At 49.1% G+C, this 18,712-nt stretch overlaps 2 protein-coding genes across 3 annotated transcripts in view; one reads left to right on the top strand and one right to left on the bottom strand.

Moving 5' to 3' along the window:
* Positions 1-12,764, bottom strand: part of TBC1D14 (TBC1 domain family member 14) — a 126,317-nt gene extending 113,553 nt beyond the window's left edge. For both annotated transcript variants that reach the window (XM_045529074.1, XM_045529073.1), the window contains exons 1-2: positions 12,638-12,764; positions 1,487-2,213 (exon numbers count right to left, since the gene is read on the bottom strand). In XM_045529074.1, the coding sequence (XP_045385030.1) occupies positions 1,487-2,196 (710 nt within the window). In that variant the 5' untranslated portion in view covers positions 2,197-2,213; positions 12,638-12,764. The remainder of the gene's footprint in view (positions 1-1,486; positions 2,214-12,637) is intronic.
* Positions 12,765-17,297: 4,533 nt separating this feature from the next.
* Positions 17,298-17,836, top strand: LOC123622580 (60S ribosomal protein L17-like). The gene has a single exon (XM_045529072.1). The coding sequence runs from the start codon at positions 17,319-17,321 to the stop codon at positions 17,832-17,834; it is 516 nt and encodes a 171-aa protein (XP_045385028.1). The 5' UTR covers positions 17,298-17,318; the 3' UTR covers positions 17,835-17,836.
* Positions 17,837-18,712: the final 876 nt, after the last annotated feature.

Genomic DNA, 18,712 nt, shown 5'->3' with positions numbered 1-18,712 from the left:
GTAGTTCCAGATGGATCCTGAGGATTCACATTTAACAGGCTCCAGGTGGTATTCAAAACCAGGGAACATGAACACACTCATCAGCCACACAAATCTGAACCATCACACTACAGCACGGCTGCAGCCGCATAAGAAATATGGACAGTCTCCCCAAAGTTCCTGAGTTCCTACCGCTGAAGGCAATCACTGAGTTACTGAGTTCTGAGACCAGGAACTCTACTTGTGGTAGCAGGATACCTGTTAGCACATTAGACAAAAAAGGTGCCCCCACAAAACCACAGGCCATGTTGGAGATCCTTTCACTAGAGACTGGTCTTAGAATACCCAAGATGACCCCACATTTAGCTGATGAAGCAACAGAGGCAGTGATAAGTGAATGTGCATGCCTACAGTCGCAGAAGTCTCGGCGGACTCCAGCCAGCACATCACACCACCTCAAAGGAACACCCAGCACTGCAAAGTATGCAACACAGGCTTTGCCGGGGTGCACACAGGGCAGCCAGGGTCAACTGCAGAAATACTCCCACTTGCCAAGCGCTGGGCCCAGAGCCCTCCAAAGAGCAGCTGTGGAGCAGATTACAATTCTGCCCGAACTCTCCACAGCCGCCATGCCCTTCCTCACAGCACTTCACAGTTTGGGAGTTCACATTTGCTTCTGTGATTGACTGTGCCCACCTCCACCACCCCCAGACTATAAGCCTAAGTCATTACTTAAGATCATTTCTGTCACCATATTACACTTGTTGAACCAAGGCATGAGAGCACAAATAAGAGACAGAAGGTGAACGAGCTATCCCCACAGGGCATTAGGGGAGATACAGGAACTACAGCAGGCCTGGGCTGGTACCTGGGTGACAGGACCCCACAGGGAGGGGGTGCATGGCCATTGCCCAATAGGGTGGGAATGGGTGTGGCTGCAGTAACAGCACATACCTCAATGGCAGGGCCAGGGCCAGAACATGAACACAAGAACACACCCATGCAGGAGCACAGGGAACACGACCAGGGCACCTGAAATGCCAGCTCTGGCCTATGCCAATGGGGGCTAGAGTTAGAAATGTGAGTTACTAACTACTATCACTCTCATCAGCACCCTCTGCTTGGCCCAGGAAACCTAAGTTATTAGTGTAAAGGGCCCCTCCAAGGCTAAGGCTGACACACTACGGTTGTTGATGTGGCAACACTGGCCACCTGTGGGTCACCCATAGCCACCACAGGTCAGAAGCCAAGAATGACAACAGACTGTGCAAGTGAGCCAGGGACAGAGAAGTCACAGCTAGAAGTGAGGAATCCAACAGCAGCATCACCAGCAGACCAGTCCTACACATAGCTCCACGGGATAGTGGGCTCCTGGGAAAAGGCACAATTATCTGTATGACACAGTGCCTGCTTTATGAGACAGAACACATATTTTAGACAAGAAGAACAAGTCAACTGGTCTGAATTCAATAACCTAGCTCTTCTAGAAAGACACAGATGGCATTACCTTGTAAAGAAGTTACTAAATGGTCCCAATAGTTTCAATTTACTCCCCTCCTCAGTTTCATAAACATAGTCCTGCTGGTGTAGGCCACTGGTTTCCTTGATGGAACTCAGGGTGACGTTGGTAAACTGTGGGTCATCATCATTCTCCAGGGTCACAATGGCACTGGAGCTGCTTGTGACCACAAGGTCCAAGATGTCCTCGTTGCTAACAGACAGCGTCGTTGACAACTCTGTGCCAAGACTGGACACGCTACAGATAGAGACATCATCGCTGCGGTTCAGGGCTTTGGAGGTGGGGCTGTAGAGCTTTACTGAGTCATAGCCTGTCCTGGGAAACGTGGAAGACTTCCGCACACTCTGCTCCCGGTCGGCGCTGGTGGGAACTGGTGGCGCACAGGATGGCAGTGGGCACGCGCTCTGGAAGGCCCGCTCGGGGATGATCTCCGACTCAGACTGTTTCCTCTTCACATGGACCACGCTGCAGGGGACAGGTTCTGGGTTGCCAATCTCCAGGGTAGGAATGCCTGAGTCCACCGACTGAAGGCTGTGCTGATCTTCTAAAGCACTGAGTTTTAGCCTGGGCCCGTAATCAGGTGCTGAGAGGAGAACCTGGGTGTGTTGCAGGTTCTGAAGGGAGTTTCCTGGTCGACCATCCAGAATGCCCATCAAGGCTATGCCATTTGTAGAGGTGGAAAGGTTTCCATCAGTCATCTTGGTCCAAAAAGAAACTATAAAAAAACACAAATATGGAAATTAAAAAAGTGGATATAAACCCAAAGATGCTACTCCCATGACACACAGCTCAAACGTTCTGATGCCCCTTTTAAAGGAGAAAGCCTCGAAGAAAGTCCTACATACCTAAGTTTTGATTCAGGACCAGACAGAAGCTAGAGTTTTAACATATACTATCATGATATAAAATAGCAGGAAGATAACTCGAACAAAGGGCACATCCAAGGTAAAAATAATCATCTTCATTATCATCACCCTACCAGTCACTCTTGATCCCCAGGACAGCACTGGGAACATGAGGACTGTGTTAGGCAGAAAGGGGGGTTTTATTGGGTTTTTTTCTTTTGGGGGAGATTAAATGATAAACAGAATACCTCTGTCAAAAGTATGTGTATTCATAACCAATACATAAGTCAAGGTTCTATTTGTTCTGAGACAGCATAAAAATCAAGTATCTGGTTGGTTCGAGTGCAGTGGTGTTTACAACTAATTGATCACAACCAGTTACAGATTCTTTTGTTCCTTCTCCACTCCCACTATTTCACTTGACCAGCCTTAAAATAAATAAATAAAGTATCTTCATTAAAACAGAAAACAACAAAATAAATTACATATGCCATTTGCAGTGAGACTACCCCAACCACATCCAAGTCGGCTGTGCCTCTCCACAAATGTTTCAGTCACGCTTATCATGTCTATGAGGTAGGGCACAGTATCCACTTTACCGGGGAAGAAACTGAGCCTCAGAGAGCTTAGAAATGGATCCAAGAACAAACTGCTATTTAGCAGCAGAGCTGGAATCTATGGGACCCCAAAGCAGACCACACCTAAGTTAGAGTGGCTTAGTGTAGGATTATGAAAACCCAGGGCAGGTGCTGGGTGCGGTGGCTCATCCCTGTAATCCTAGCACTCTGGGAGGCCGAGGCGGGAGGATTGTTTGAGCTCAGGAGTTCGAGACCAGCCTGAGCAAGAGCGAGACCCCATCTCTACTAAAACAATAAAAAGAAATTATATGGACAACTAAAAATATATATATAGAAAAATTAGCCGGGCATGGTGGTGCATGCCTGTAGTCCCAGCTACTCGGGAGGCTGAGGCAGGAGGATTGCTTGAGCCCAGTAGTTTGAGGTTGCTGTGAGCTAGGCTGATGCCACGGCACTCTAGCCTGGGCAACAGACTGAGACTCTGTCTCAAAAAAAAAATAAAAAAATAAAAAAAACCACCAGGCCAGGCGGCTGGCTCGGTGAAGATAAATAATCAACAAAGAAAGAATAAAAACCTACAAGACTTGCATGAGAAGAGGCAAAACTGTTAGTGACTCACACACATCTACAGCCATGTCTAAAGTTCTCTGGTGTAACAGAAGTGGAGAAGAGAGGGTACAGGGCACACCAGCCTGGAGAACACAGCCCCCAGCAGACTGAGAACCCTGGCATATGTTACCTTTTATTTTCCTTTAAAATATCAAAACTAAAAAAATCAGTCAGTGCATTTAAATCTGATGGACAGAATAGACCATAAAGAACAGGACTTTGGACTCAGACATTCCTGGGTTCTAATCCCAGCTCCACTATATTGCCTTGGGAGAATTAAATAAAGTACCACAAGGAAAGCATTTAATAGGCACCCGGCCCCCAGCAGGCATTTTGTTGGTAGCTATCATCAAATAGAAAGTTTTGAAGGTTCTCAAGCCTAGAAGTAACAACAATAACCACTCCAGTCTGAGTGTCTTCAGCTTTTGCATCGAGCCTTCATGCTCCCCTTCAAGAAGCCTAGCCTGCCTCTCTGTCAACACAGCAAAAGCAAATTCATTAAAAGCAGAAAAAGGGGAAAGGAGTACTCTCCCTCTCTCCCAAAAATGGAAGGACCCAGTCAGACAGTACAGTACTAGAGCAAAAATAGAAATGTGAAGGAATGAATCAAAATGTAGAATTCAGAAATAGACTGAACTATATATAAAAACTTGAAATATGACCCAATGAGTAAGGAAGGATTATTTAATCATGGTGTTGTACTAATTGACTATTAATTTTTCTTAGGAGTTAGAACCACACTGTACTACACAAAAACAAAAATGCAGACAAAATTACAGTTTAATACAAAAGTGAAATTATAATGGTGCTGCAAAAAAAATAAAATGTTTCTCTAACCTACAGAGAGAAAATTCAGTTCATCCTCCAAAAGAATCTGGGCATCACCTGACCACACATGAACATGTTTTAAATGTTTCGTAGCTCACACTGCCCTGGCCTAGAGCCTTACCCTGGCCACAGGTCCCTCCAAGGCAAGGCCACACTGCAGACCATCTCTGTGTCCCCTGCTCTGGGAAAATCCATCAAGTTGCTATGTTATGAAACAATAGAATTCACAAAAGGAAGAGGCAGGTAGATTCAAATATATACAAATTTGAAAGTTCTACATTTTTTTAATTGAAAGGAAAATACAGTAGGAAACATTTTTAGCACATAACTAAGGGCTTATCTTTGACAATGTCAAAAGCCATTAGAGTTATCAAAACATCATCAACACTCTTAACAGATGAAACTGGCAAAAAGCCATAAACATAAGAGGAAATCCTCACACCAAATAGAGCTGAAATCCTGGCTCTACCACTTACCAGCTGGAGCAACCTCAAATGAGGTGCTTAACCTTTCTGAGCCTCAACTTCCCTCCTCCCCAGCAATAAAATGGGGCAACACCATATAACTCACGGGCTATTCTGAGGATAAAAGAAATGAGATTTGGTGAAAGCACTGGCAAACCCAGCACCTAATACACAGTAGGTACCCAACAAACAACTGCATTTCCTCTACTTCCTAGCCACATAAAGAGCTACAGTACCTGCAAAAACTGGATTTAAATTGTTACAAAAGAGATGTGGGTTAGCCCACAAGAAATTCTAACACTAGAGTAGACAGTGAACACACAAAAGTCTATCTTTCCTAGGAAAACCAGTGCATGGGCAAACAGAACCATCCACTCGAGTCTATGGAACTGGAAACCATTTAAGTGAAACTACTAAATTTCATTCATGGCTATCCAAGGACCTCTCACTGAATTGCTACCAAGACAAAAGCACAGGGAAGCAAGAAGCAAGGCCTGCCAGAGCCCAAAGCCATTTGGTGGTGGCCTATTTCTCTACTGCTCTTCTCTGCCTTGGGGGCAAGGGACAGTAGCCCGAGGGCTTCTTCTAGGGAGAAGCTGAGCAACCTTTGAGGCCCAACTGGTTCCAACTCCAGTTTAAGTTCCTTAAACCTCAGAAACAGAGTGTCAGTCTTCGGGGAAATAAACTTAAAAGGGAAAAAGCATTTCCGCTTGTAACACTCTCTAAAACCAAACTCTGCAAGGGCCAAGGCCACCTGTCCTCAAGCCCTTCCACCTGGTGCCACCAGTACCATAAAACCAGAAGCCACACTCCAGGCCACCTGCCTTCTGACAGTGCCCTGTATGTGTGGGAGGTTGCATAAACAAGGTGTGTGCTTCTGAAACAAGGCTAAAGCATGGACTCTGGAGGATGGCCAGGAGGGTAGCTGCAGATGGCCTGCCTCCAATTCCCACATTTTCTAAAGACACACTGAACCTGAATTCCCCAAGCCAGTACACAGGACCCTCCTAATCTGAATGCCTCCCCAACCCTGTGGTATCATCCTCCCCTCTCTCAACATCCAGCCCTCCCCAGTTAGAAGATCAGGGGCCCCCAAGGCTCCGGGAGTGTGTGGCACAAGGAGACAATCAATTAGTGCATTCAAAAGCCACCTCCTCTGAAAAGCCTTCCTCAACTCTTCCAGGAAGCTACAGGGCCTCCTTCCTCCAAGGCTCTTTTTGGCCACACCCCACCAGAAACAACTGCATTTTACAACTGTTCTCACATCTCTCACCCCATGGATTCTACACTTCAGGCAGGCACAGTTCTAATAGTTTCTGGATACCACTGCCTGGTCAAATGCCTGGTGTAGATTAAGGATTCAAAAATCTACTTGCTAAATTAATTATTATTGACAATTAAGTTCTTAACTGGGTAGGTTACAGGGACAATCCCATTAATATCTGCTGAGAGCCGAGTTACACTGGAACCTGGTGAGCACTGGAGTTAACAATACAAGGAAGAAAACCCCCACCATCTCATTCCCAGCAGCATTTGTGGACAACAGACAAAGCAACTAAGCAATGACTTTCCTATATATCATGTTAGGTACCAGATGAGACAGTGAGGAACACTGTCAACACTTGATGGGTCAAGAAAGTGAAAATTCCTCCCTCTACATTTGTTTTCCTCCCTCTACAAGTGACACCATCTCCCTGCGGCAGCAACAATCGCAGTATGCATCCTCAGATGCTCAAGCAGAGCACATTCGAGGAATGGCCCCAGCACCGAGCCCAGTACTCTGCCATGGGAGGCAACAAATACAAATTTAATGGTGACGAGTCATCACTTTCTGGACAAGAGAAAAACATGCAAAATGCAAAGTATACAGAAGAGGAAGATCGTTTTTATTTCATGCAACAAGACTGTCAGAATCTTATTTACCTGTCACAACACTAAGTTCCACAGCAAGCAAAGAGTATATGTAACTGCCCTGAGAGAGCCAAACAATGGTCACTCCACCAGGGCCACATCTTTAGTTCAATACAGTCAAAAAGTGGACAGCTGCTCTGCTGGTGATTCTGGATGGGGCCTTGGAAAACAATTCCATTTAGAAGCAACAGTTTGATTTTTCTCCTCCTTAAAAAGCAGTGAACAAGCCTCAACCAACGTCTTCATAAATAAACAGTTTATGAAGCCCAAACCAAATGATTTAGTTATGCTCCCACAGAGGGGGGAAAGTGCACTCATTAGTGGCTTCAGGGAGAAGTCATGCTGCCATCTATGCACACACCCTCCAGCTTTCATTCCTGTGGATCCCTGTCCAAGCTGCCCCATCGGCAAGGGGGTACTGCTGCTCTCTCTGATCCTGGAAGGCTGGTACACTCACCTTTGCTGTCAAGCCTGCCATCAACCCAGCTCTTTCACTGATTTCCAGATTCCTACTGAAGGTCAAGCATGCATAGCTCATTTCTAATCAGCATGGCCTGAGGGCATGTATGTCACAGAGCCAAAGTTTCAGGAGGACAGGACCAGGCGTATAACATGTGACACAACACCAAAGTATCTTCATACAACTGCAATTTAATGAGTACCAGGCACCGTTCTAAACTCTAATACACCATTCTCAACAACCCTATGAGCTGTGGAGGAAATTGAGGCTTATGGCTTGCCCAAGGTCTCCACTTTCATGTGGCAGAGTTGGGCTCAAACCCAATCTGTGACTCTAAGGCCACTTAGTAAGCTTTGCTGCTTACAAAGGCCTATCGCAGACATCAGGCACCCCCTCTAACTCTCCCCTGTGAAACAGCCAACTGTATTCTACCATTTTGCAGATAAGAATAACAAAACTGGCCTGAGCAGGATGCAGCAACCTGCCCAAGGTCTCACAGGTAGGGCCCACCTGAGTCTTCTGTCTCCAACACCCACATCATTCTTCACAAAGCTCTCAAGGGTCCTCCATGTTTCCTAGTGAGAATTCTGGTGACATTCACAGCCTCCTCACAATAGTTGCTCCACTAGGCCTTCACCTCAGCCTTGGAGGATAGGACTATTCAAGAGAAACAGCCCAATCAAGCCTCCAAAAGGAAGCTCTAAGACCAAGGAGAATCCACTGATTTGTGTGGATCTCCCGTGTGAATTTGTCTGCTTTGTAGAGGGCTCCACAAGCACCAACCACCGTGAGTCTCTTTCTATTTTTTTTAAATGCCCTTCAGCTTCACTTTTCTCTTTTTTAATTCAAGACCTGGTTGGGCAGAAAGGACCAGGATGTTCCTGAATCTTGGTGCCTTGACATTAACAATGAACATGAGCAGCTGCCTCTGCTCACCAAGTGCACCTGACATGTTGGGCACTGTGCTTAATGTTTATGTCCACTATGTGACCTCCACAACCACCCAAAGAGCTTAGCATATTATTACCATTTCACAGACAAGACGACTGAGGCATAAAGGGTTATGTATAATAAAGTAGCTACGCTGGGCTAACCTGAGTCTGATCTAAAATCCTTACTCTTCCCACTGCTATACACGCTGCCTAAAATAATGGATTAACCTACATTATGCAGAAGGAAAAGTTAATTATAAAAGTAGTTTGGTTTTTCAATGGGTTATTCTTTAGGATAAAAATAATCCTAAAAAATTTTTCTAGAAGCTCATATATTCCTCTGGAAGGTTAATGGCAACTTCCAGGCACCTGAAACTTAACACAATGGTTTTTAAATAAGTTTCAGTCCATGAACGTTTCAGTACACCAGGCAGATATTGAGGTTACTACTGAGGGTCCCCAAAGGCTCCTTCACAGCCCTAAGGAAAAGACATTTAACTTACAGTAGCCACTGGTGATTATGTTTAAAAGGCATAGGTGGGACATTTTAAATTAAGGACTTTGAATGCAAAATGTTTCAGTTACACTTAGTAATTTACCAAAACTAATTTTCACAAGTACCTGTGAAGTGAGTAAAAAGCAACTGATAGGTTAGGAAGATATTGGGACCACTTAAGGCCAATATAATTTATAATCTTAATTATTAATAAAAGAGAAATCAAATCAGGCTGAACACGGTGGTTCATGCCTGTAATCCCAGCACTTTGGGAAGCCAAGGAAGGAGGATCACTTGAGGACAAGAGTTTGAGACCAGCCTGGGCAACACAGCAAGCCCTGTCTCTACAAAAAATTTAAAAATTAGCCAGGTACAGTAGTGTGTGCCTGGGGTCCCAGCTACTCAGGAGGCTGAGGTGGGAGGATTGCTTGAGCCCAGGAGTTTGAGGTTATGGTGAGCTATGATCACACCACTGCACTCTATCCTGGGCAAAAAGTGAAACCCTGTCTCAAAAAAAAAAAAAAAAAAAACAGAGAGAAAAATCATTTACTGAGTATTTACCACGTGACAAACATGCTAGGTGCCATCACATGCTTTAATCACCACAAGCCTGCCAAGGGCACTAAAGAAACCATGAGATTCAGAGAGAGTAAGTTACTCACCTAAGGTCACGCAGGAACAGAAACTGGATTCAAAGCTCATACATGGCCTGCTAGAGTAGTTAAGTATACAGGCCCTAAACTTTGTGATAATCTATAAGCTTAACACTTAACAATTTTTATACTTTTGCGTACATCTGTTAGACCAGCGGTCCCCAACCCAGTGGTGAAAATACAATGCAGGTTCCAGCAGTAGACTGCCAGGGTTCAAATTCTAGCTCCTCCACTTACCAGCTATGTGACCCTGGACTAGTTTCTTAACTTCTCCATGTCTCAGTTTTCTTGTATTAGTAAAATGAGGATAATAATAGACCCTATCTCATTAGGCAGTTGACAAGATTAAGGGAAGAAATCCACATAAAGCCTTTAAAATCATGCTTGGCTGGACTAAGCCTTAGAAGATGTTGGCTGGTGTTATTCTTTCCTGGGCACTGGACAGGGCCAGCCAACTCAGCCCCACTATTTTAGCAGCCCATTTGCATATGCAAGCCCAGACACAGCCAGTCTGTGTCTACAAGGCCACACTGTACAGCTTCTTCCTGTCACTAACATCTCTCCTCACACCTGCTATGTGGCATTGGGCCTCAACCTCCCTATCTGTAAAACAAAGCAATTAGCCAAACTGATACACACCCCCGAGGGCCTTCCAGCTAGACAATGAAGAATTCTAAGCAACGCTGGCCCAAGAAACTTTCTTTATATTTAGTCCTAAAACAAATGTTAACAGACAACACATACTCATTTTTCTAAAATCCTCTTGTATTCTCTATGTATTAAATGTCTACACTGAAGGCTGGGCACCAAGCTGGGCGCTAGGTAACCCTAGCGCTCTGAGAGGCTGAAGCTGGAAGAATGGCTTGAGTTCAGGAGTTCAAGACCAGCCTGAACAACAGCAAGACCCCATCTCTACTGAAAAAACAGAAAACTTAGCCAGGCATGACAGCGCATGCCTGCAGTCCCAGCTAGTGGGGAGGCTGAGGGAAAAGGATCGCTTGAGTCCAGGAGTCTGAGGTTGCAGTGAGCTATGATGATGCTACTACACTCTAACCCGGGTGACAGTGTGAGACCCTGTCTCAAAATCTCCAAGGCCTCAAAGACTCCCCAAGCACCCAGGACGTGCTGGGCAGGCATCCCTTGTGCTGAGGCTGGGGACATTAAGGTCAGAAGCTCTGACCAATGGGAGAGACAGACTCAAACAAGCTGCTCTGATTAGCCTTGTCCTCACTTTTACAGAGGCCTTCTACAGAGTGCCAGCAAAGGAAATCAACCCAGGGAAAGTGGGAGGGAGGCAAAGTGGAGGCATGAAAGACAGGAATTCATCCCACTGGACAGGGGAGTAGGGCAGAAAGAGGGTACCCAATGCAGAGGAACTAAGTTTTCTGTTTTTTCAGTAGAGATGGGGTCTTGCTCTTGTTCAGGCTGGTCTTGAACTCCTGACCTCAAGCCATTCTCCAGCTTCAGCCTCTCAGAGCGCTAGGGTTACCTAGCGCCCAGCTTGGTGCCCAGCCTTCAGTGTAGACATATAGGCTAAAGGAACACCAATAGAAGCCAGGTGAGGCAGCACCAAAGCTGAATGTGAGAGGGGTAGGCTGGGAGCAGACCGTGAAAACTCAGTCGTACAAACAGGAATCAAGCCCAGCTCAGTGCAAAGTGCTGAGTGGGAACAGCCAGGGCCTGCTGGGACTGCGGAGGACAACAGGTGAGGAGAGCCTGGCCCAGTGACCTGCCTCAGTTTGAATCCCATCTCTGACTCTCTCCATCTGGGTGGCTCCAAACCAGTTATTTTATCTCCCTTCACCTCATCTCCCTTAATGTTTCTCAAAAGGTATATTCACCCAATAACCCTCAGCATCAAGTGCAAGTCAGGTTCTCATTAGGGCTGGGGATCTCATTAGGATTGTGGAGCCCACAATCTCAAGGGTTCAAACATATATAACAACTAAGAAACCAGTACGACAGCTTGTGGGCAGGCAGAGGGGAGGGCACTCAGGTGGGACAGGAGGTAAGAGGACTTCCACAAGCCACACTCAAACTTGACATACGGGTTGGTACTGGCCACATAAACTGGGCAACAGGAAGTGTTCCAAGAGTGCAACTACCAGTGCTCAGCAGGCAACCCGGGGAGGCGAAAGCAGGGCAAGAGAGTGAGTGCTCAGGCCCCAGGACACCACCACCACCACCCTCCTCAGGTGGCCTCAGTAGGTAACACAATCAAGTTGATGCCCAGGAGCCTCCAGTACTGGCAAATTGCACTTGGTGCGTATAGAATCCTCCAAAGCAAAGCTTCCAATTCCACGTTGGAGAAAACGGGGTCCTATGCAGCTTCACCACAGAAACGTGTCACTATCCTGGTCAAGGCGGTCACTAAAATGCCTACTGCCCGGCCTCACCCATCTGGAGTCCGCAGGGCCAGTCCTGCACCCTCCTGACCAGCCATCCTCCACAGCTTTGAGACACACTCCTGCGGGAGAGGGGGCCCGGGAGTCCCACGACTCCTTCCTCCAGGCAGCCCCCCGCCCCACCGAGGGTCGCCTGTGGAACGCACCGGGCTCAGCTCCAGCCTCCTGGCCCGGCCAGTGGCCAGCGCAGAGGCTCCCTGGGCCAGGGTCTCTGCAGTCGGGGTGCGGTGCTTCGAGGCAGGGAGAGGTCCCTGGCCTGGGGATAGGGGGTCCGAGTAGTGTGGGGGTCCAAGGAGTATGGGGCTCCGAAATGGGAGAGGAGACCGGGGGCTCAAGGAGGAGGGGGTCCGCGGTCCGGGAACCGGGGGTCCAAGGAAGACAGGGGTAGAAGAGCCCGAGGTGGAGGGGGTTCCCTGGGGTTTGGGACTCTGAGGAGGGGATCCGCAGCCCAGGAACTGAGGGTCCGGGACGGAAGGGGCACCCTGAGGGGGGACTCTGAGGAGGGGCTCCGCGGCCCGGGAACTGGAGGGCAGAGGGGTCCGAGACGGAAGGGGAACCCCGGGGCCGCGGCTCTGAGGAGGAGGGGTCCTCTCCGGCTGGGCGCCCCGCGCGCGCCGAGCGCACAGCAGCCTGCCGTCTGAAGGGGAAAACTTTTCGTCGAGTTCCGGAAAAGGAAAGTGTCCCAGCGCGCGTCTCCCCGAGGGGCTATCGAGCGCCGAGTGCCGCCCCCCGCCCCGGAGGCCCCGCGACGGCCCCCCAGGTGCCACCCACGCGCTGCCCTAGAGCGGAGACAGCCGCGACCGCGCGGCGAAGGGCGCCAGGCAGGACGCGCACCCCGCGGCCCGCTCCTCCCGGCAGCCTCAGGCGCTGGCCAGCGCTGCAGCAGGTGGCAGCGGCCCCCGCGCCTCTCGCCTCCCTCGCAGCTCCGGCCCGGTCCCCCTCAGGAGGCCCTCAGTACCGGAGTTAGTGCGGCTCCGACGCCATCCCCAGGACCCGCGGGCCCGCAGGCCAGGCCCGGCGGGACCCACAACTTGTGCGGCGAGGGCGCCAGGCGCGCGGCAGGCGGCGGGTCAGACTGGCAGGTGCGCGCGAGCCGCCCGCGGCGAACAGCGGCGCGCGCCCTCGCCACGCCACGCCCGCCTCGCCACGCCCCCACACGCCTCGCCACGCCCCTACGCACTCTCGCCACGCCCCTACGCACTCTCGCCACGCCCCCTGCGGCCGCGTCAGCTCTTCCGCCGGGGCCCCCGCCCCCTGCCGCGCCTGGAGCTCGACGCTCGCCCGCCTGGCTCTCCTTTGCCCGCCCACCGCGGGCCTCCGGAGCGGCGTTGCCGGCCCTTTTCTCTCCCGAGGGCCAACCAGAGCTGCGAGGGGCGGCTTTGAGGGGGCCTTTGTGCTCATAGAGCCCCCGCGGACACCCGACAGGGACTCCCTTACCTGGTCGGCTCCGCCCGCGGCCATCTTGGAAGTGGGAAGCGGCCGGGAGGGGGAAGGGGCACGAGCGGGCAGGGACCAGGCCTGGGGAGCCGAGCGGCGGAGCGCATCGATGGGGCGCCCCTGCCCAGCAGGTGTGCGGGAGGGATGACCGGGGCTCCACCTGGCCAGAGGGAGGAGGTCTGCGTGAGACCTGAGCTTAGGCCCCGATGGCCTCGGGAACGGCGCTGTGGCGTCCCTGGCCTGGCCTTAGTCTTCTAATCTGTAAAATGGACTTTTCTGATCGCTCTCGTTTATGGCCCTTTTACGCAGTGCCTTAGTGCTGTAGTTCCCAAACTGGCCTGCACTTCAGTATCTCTGGGGGAAGCTTTTAAAATTCCAAAGCCCTTGGCCGGGCGTGGTGGCTCACGCCTGTAATCCTAGCCCTCTGGGAGGCCGAGGCGGGTGGATCGCTCGAGGTCAGGAGTTCGAGACCAGCCTGAGCGAGACCCCGTCTCTACTAAAAATAGAAATAAAAATTATCTGGACAACTAAAAATATATATAGGAAAAATTGGCCGGGCATGGTGGCGCATGCCTGTAGTCCCAGCTACTAGGGAGGCTGAGGCAGTAGGATCGCTTAAGCCCAGGAGTCTGAGGTTGCTGTGAGCTAGGCTGATGCCACGGCACTCACTCTAGCCCGGGCAACAAAGTGAGACTCTGTCTCAAAATAAATAAATAAATAAAAAATAAAATAAAATTCCAAAGCCCAAGCAGCGCCCCAAGCCAATTAAATCACAGTCTTTGGAGGTGAAATATAGTTTGGTATCATCAGTTTGTTTGGGAAGCTGTGTAATATGCAGAAGTTTGGGAACCACTAGCCCAGCGTTAGTGTGCGTATTTCACTTCAACGTTGCAAAAACTCCAGAGACAAGGGTCTATGATCAAAGCCGTTTTAAACAGTGGGAAATAGACTCAGTGATGAAGCCCTCTGCCCATGATCCGGGGTGGGTCGGTAGCTCAGAAAGGGGGAAGCGGGAGTCCCTGCCCCAGACCTCCTTCCGTGCCTATTCCTGGAGATGATGCAAGGCCCTGAATAGTGTGTAAGAAGCTCTTGTTAACGGGTAATTGATCCTCATCCCCCTTCTAGAGTAGGCTCCATGAGCCAAACCAGGCTTATCTTACTTACTGCAATTTTCCCTGGGCCTGGCAGATAGTAGGTCCTTGACTGTTGGATTATCATTACATTCTGGGCACTTACAGCAGAGGAAAGACTCCAGTGGCTGGCAGCTGGAAGGCCTGGATTTACACTAGGCTTTGGATCCTACTAACCAGAAGGCCTGAGGGTTGTCAAAGGCAGAGGAATTACCAAAGAGGAAACCCAGGAGAGACTGACTACAGCAGAATCTAAAGGAGGTCTTGAACTAGCAGAGTGGTCAGGGACAGGAAGGGTAACCTCCCCATCACAGAAAGCATCTGGAAGCTGCAATGGAAAATTCATCTGAGCTTCAGTCATGAGGGGTGGGCCAAAGAACCCGTAACTTGTGTCTTCTCCCTACCTCATAGCTCTAAAACCTCTTAGCACCACCTATTAGCTATGATGGCAGAACGATGAGAATTTTAAAAAGGCAGTCTCATGAAAGAAAATGTGAACATCCACAGTGTTTGGTGCATACTAGAAGCTTTATATATGCTTACATTTCTGGTGGTTTTAAGTAAAGATCATGCCAGGTCTTCTTCAAACCCTGTGGTGGCCTCCCCAGCTTGCTTTGTAGCACTAACAGGAAAGCACGGACTTGCTTCAGTCCTGACTTAATTAGCAATTTAATACATCGGATTAACATCTGCTTGTGGCTCCCCAAATCCCTTCCAGTCCTAATTCTAAGTCTTATGGTTTTAAAACCCTACAATGACAAGGAATCATTGTTCTGTATCCAGAACCAAAGTTTGTGGTTCCACCAATTTGCACTTGGTGTCCTCTGCCTGCCTTTTCCTCACCCTTGCCACCCTGCTGCCCCAGAGCCTGTCTCTGGAATCTAGTTGTCACCTACACCCTCAGTGTGATCTGACCCGTGTCTTACCTTTTGTCATCAGCACCCAGAAGTGTTCTAGGTAAATCCTCATTGCAACTTGAATCTGACAAAATTGAAAACAAGGAACAGGATTTAGCTGTGTGGCTGCGTGCAGTCACTTTCTCTCTCAGAACCTCAGCTCCTCCCTCACCCCCATCTCTGATGCTGGCTACCTGCTGGTCCTTCAGGTGGAGCTCCAGCACAGCCACCTAGCTGAAGCCATCCCCGTTCCCCTTTGCAGACTGTACCCAGGGCTCCCAGAAGGATTCTTACTCCCAGTAAAGCTGTCACTCGGTGTGGACAAGATCCAGGCTCCTTAGCTCCCTCTCCGAAGTTTCAGGCACAGGACCAGCACGTCATAGCCCCTGGGCTGCTTAGGTATCCGGGAAGCCCTCTCCAACATTCCCCATCTCTACAAGGCACATAGCACTTTCACCTCCTTAGTTGCCATGAGGATTAAACAAGTCAAAATTACAAGTGACATAAATGTAAAAATAAGCTTTGTCTGGCTTTGTGAGTTTCTAGCATGTTTGGAGAGCTCTTGACACACCCCTCCCAGCAATATCATGTAGAGAAAGTACGTTGGTCAGCCTGCCAAGGCACGGAAAGACCCTGGGGCTCCTCAGAGACCCCACTGAGGGACCTTTTCCAGGCTGACCTCTGAGCCTCCCGAAGCTTGCTGAGCAGCAGTGGCCAGCCTAGCTCAGGAGGAGTGGGACTGCCTTTCCCAGGAGGTCCAGTATCCATGGAAACCATCCCTGAGCACTTGCTCTGTGCCAGCCCCTGCTGGACACAGGGGACACCAGAGCAAGCAACAGCCCAAAACTCCTGCCCTCTCAGGGCTCCCAGGACAGATAGATGCGGCATCTCAAAAATCCAGCCACGTCCCCTTGCAAGGAAAATGGTTATCTGACCAGATGTAGACCCCAGGAGGGTCATCGCCAGAGTGTCAGAGCTGGCAGGACCCTTACAGAACATCAAGCCCACCCTCAGATTATTCAGAGGGAAAAACAAGGTCCAAAGAGAGGGTCAGGGAAGGACCAAGGTCAGGTGGGGTGGGATGTGGGCACACAACGCAGGCCAGAGGCCTCCTGCCCTGCCAGCTCCTTGCATCTTTTCTTAAGAGATAATGAGGATCCAGCTAGTCTCCTAAGCACATGTCTTGCCCCCAGCCTTCCCCAGCCACTGGGTGTGAGCTCCAAAAATACTTGTTGAATGGATAAATGAATCTTGCTCATACCAGTATCTGTACCTGGAGGCATCCCCAGGGCCCTGGCTGTGCTGGCTGTTTCACCTCTGTTAATCCCCACAACCTGCCAGGCTGGCGCATTAACTCACAGTGCACAGGTGAGAAAACAGGTGCTGGGCAGGCGGCCACTCCGCCCAGGTCCCACGGTTCTGCCCCCACTGGCCAGAAGCTCTTGCCATGGCTCCATCCTCCCTCACAGCCCCTTGCCCGGGCTCCTGTTTGGAGCCACAGCATTAATAAAAGTAACAGCAACTGTCACTCCACACTAGAAGCTCAACTTGGCAATGGGCCCATCCCTATGTGGCAGAGGCAGATTTTGAAGCATTAACTTATTTCCAAAGAGCTCTCCTTTGGCCCAAGGGCTCTCAGAAATCCATGGGAAAGCTGGTGCCTTCTGCCTACATACCTTGGAGTGTTACCTTCTTCACCATGGAGACAGGAGTTCTCATTTTTAGGACACAATGCCTAGAATTTGGGATTCTCTTGTTGGTTCTTGCAATTGAGCAGTATGGGGGAGGGGGGCAGGGAACAAAGGCAGAAATAGCCTGGACAGCTGGAGGTCAGCCTTCCAGCAACCTCAGGCACACAGAAGACAGGGACACAGAGCTGGAAAAGTATCAGACAACCATAGCCAGAGGAGCTGCCATGGGCCTCTGCGCTTTGCCCCAAGAAGCAACACTCAGACCCTCACATGAGAGCCCAACAGCTAGTATTTTACTTACAGTTTTAACAAGTGCGGTTATCCATAGTAATTCCTAGCCTGCAGTAGATTCAGAACAGCAAATTCAAGGAGGCAGAACTAGAAGCAGCACATTCATGAAAAAAAGAAGGCCTGGCTCCAGCAAGGGAGGACTCAAAAGAAAATTATAACACACAGAATCAAGCGGCCTGAGGTGATCTGTGAAAATGGTTCGCTATTCACTTGACCCAGAAAACCCCACAAAATCATGCAAGTCAAGAGGTTCAAATCTTCGTGTTCACTTCAAGAACACTCGTGAAACTGCCCAGGCCATCAAGGGTATGCATATACGAAAAGCCACCAAGTATCTGAAAGATGTCACTTTAAAGAAACAATGTGTACCATTCCGACGGTACAATGGTGGAGTTGGTAGGTGTGCCCAGGCCAAACGGTGGGGCTGGACACAGGGTCGGTGGCCCAAAAAGAGTGCTGAATTTTTGCTGCACATGCTTAAAAATGCAGAGAGTAATGCTGAACTTAAGGGTTTGGATGTAGATTCTCTGGTCATTGAGCATATCCAGGTGAACAAAGCACCCAAGATACGTCGCCGAACTTACAGAGCTCATGGTCGGATTAATCCATACATGAGCTCCGCCTGCCACATCGAGATGATCCTCACTGAAAAGGAACAAATTGTTCCAAAACCAGAAGAGGAGGTTGCACAGAAGAAAAAGATATCCTAGAAGAAACTGAAGAAACAAAAACTTATGGCGGGAGTAGATGCAACATAAAATAAATGCAAATAACAGTAAAAAAAAAAAAAAAAAACCACACAGAATCCCTTTGGTCCAATGACACACCTGAAGGAAGCTATCCTTATAAAATTATCCCAAAATGCAGGCAGACTGTCATAAAAAGATGTTCACTACAGTGTTATTTACAAGAATAAAATAAGACGTAATGTAGATGTCCAGCAATGAAGGAAGGTCAAAAATCTTTAAAGAATGTATGACACTACGGAAATGATTAAGTTCAAGTATAATCACAGCATGTGACATATACACCATGCACAGGAATCAACGAAGACAAGAAGAAACACTAAAATGAGTATCCCGGCATAGGCAATTGATTACCTTTTGCCTGTATATATTTTATAGCTTTCACCTGGGCTCCCCAGACGTTCCTGGAACTCTCTGGCATCCCTGCCTTTGCACTGGCTCTGCCCTCAACCGGGACACGTGGACCTCCCTTCCCCCTTTAATTCCTACTCCCCTTCAACACTTGGCTCAAAACATTACCCAGGTGTTCCAACCCTCAGAAAGTCACCCTAGGCCTGGCGTGGTGGCTCAGGCCTGTAATCCCAGCACTTTGAAAGGCCAAGGTGGGAGGATCGCTTGAGGCCAGGAGTTCAAGATCAGCCTGGGCAACACAGAGCATAGCAAGACCCTGTCTCTAAAAAAAATTAAAAATTAAGTTAAAAAATGAAAAATAAAGTCACTGCAGACCCCTACCCCACTGCCCACCGCCAGGCTGCTCCTGGACAGAATCAGACATTCTTCCACCCACACAGGGACATCTACATAACTGATGCTTCTTCACTCCCTTACTTTATGTAAAATAT

This window comes from Lemur catta, chromosome 17 (assembly GCF_020740605.2).
Source record: "Lemur catta isolate mLemCat1 chromosome 17, mLemCat1.pri, whole genome shotgun sequence".
NCBI lineage: Eukaryota > Metazoa > Chordata > Mammalia > Primates > Lemuridae > Lemur > Lemur catta.
Note: the sequence above shows the minus strand (reverse complement) of the source record. Positions and strands in the feature narration are given on the sequence as shown.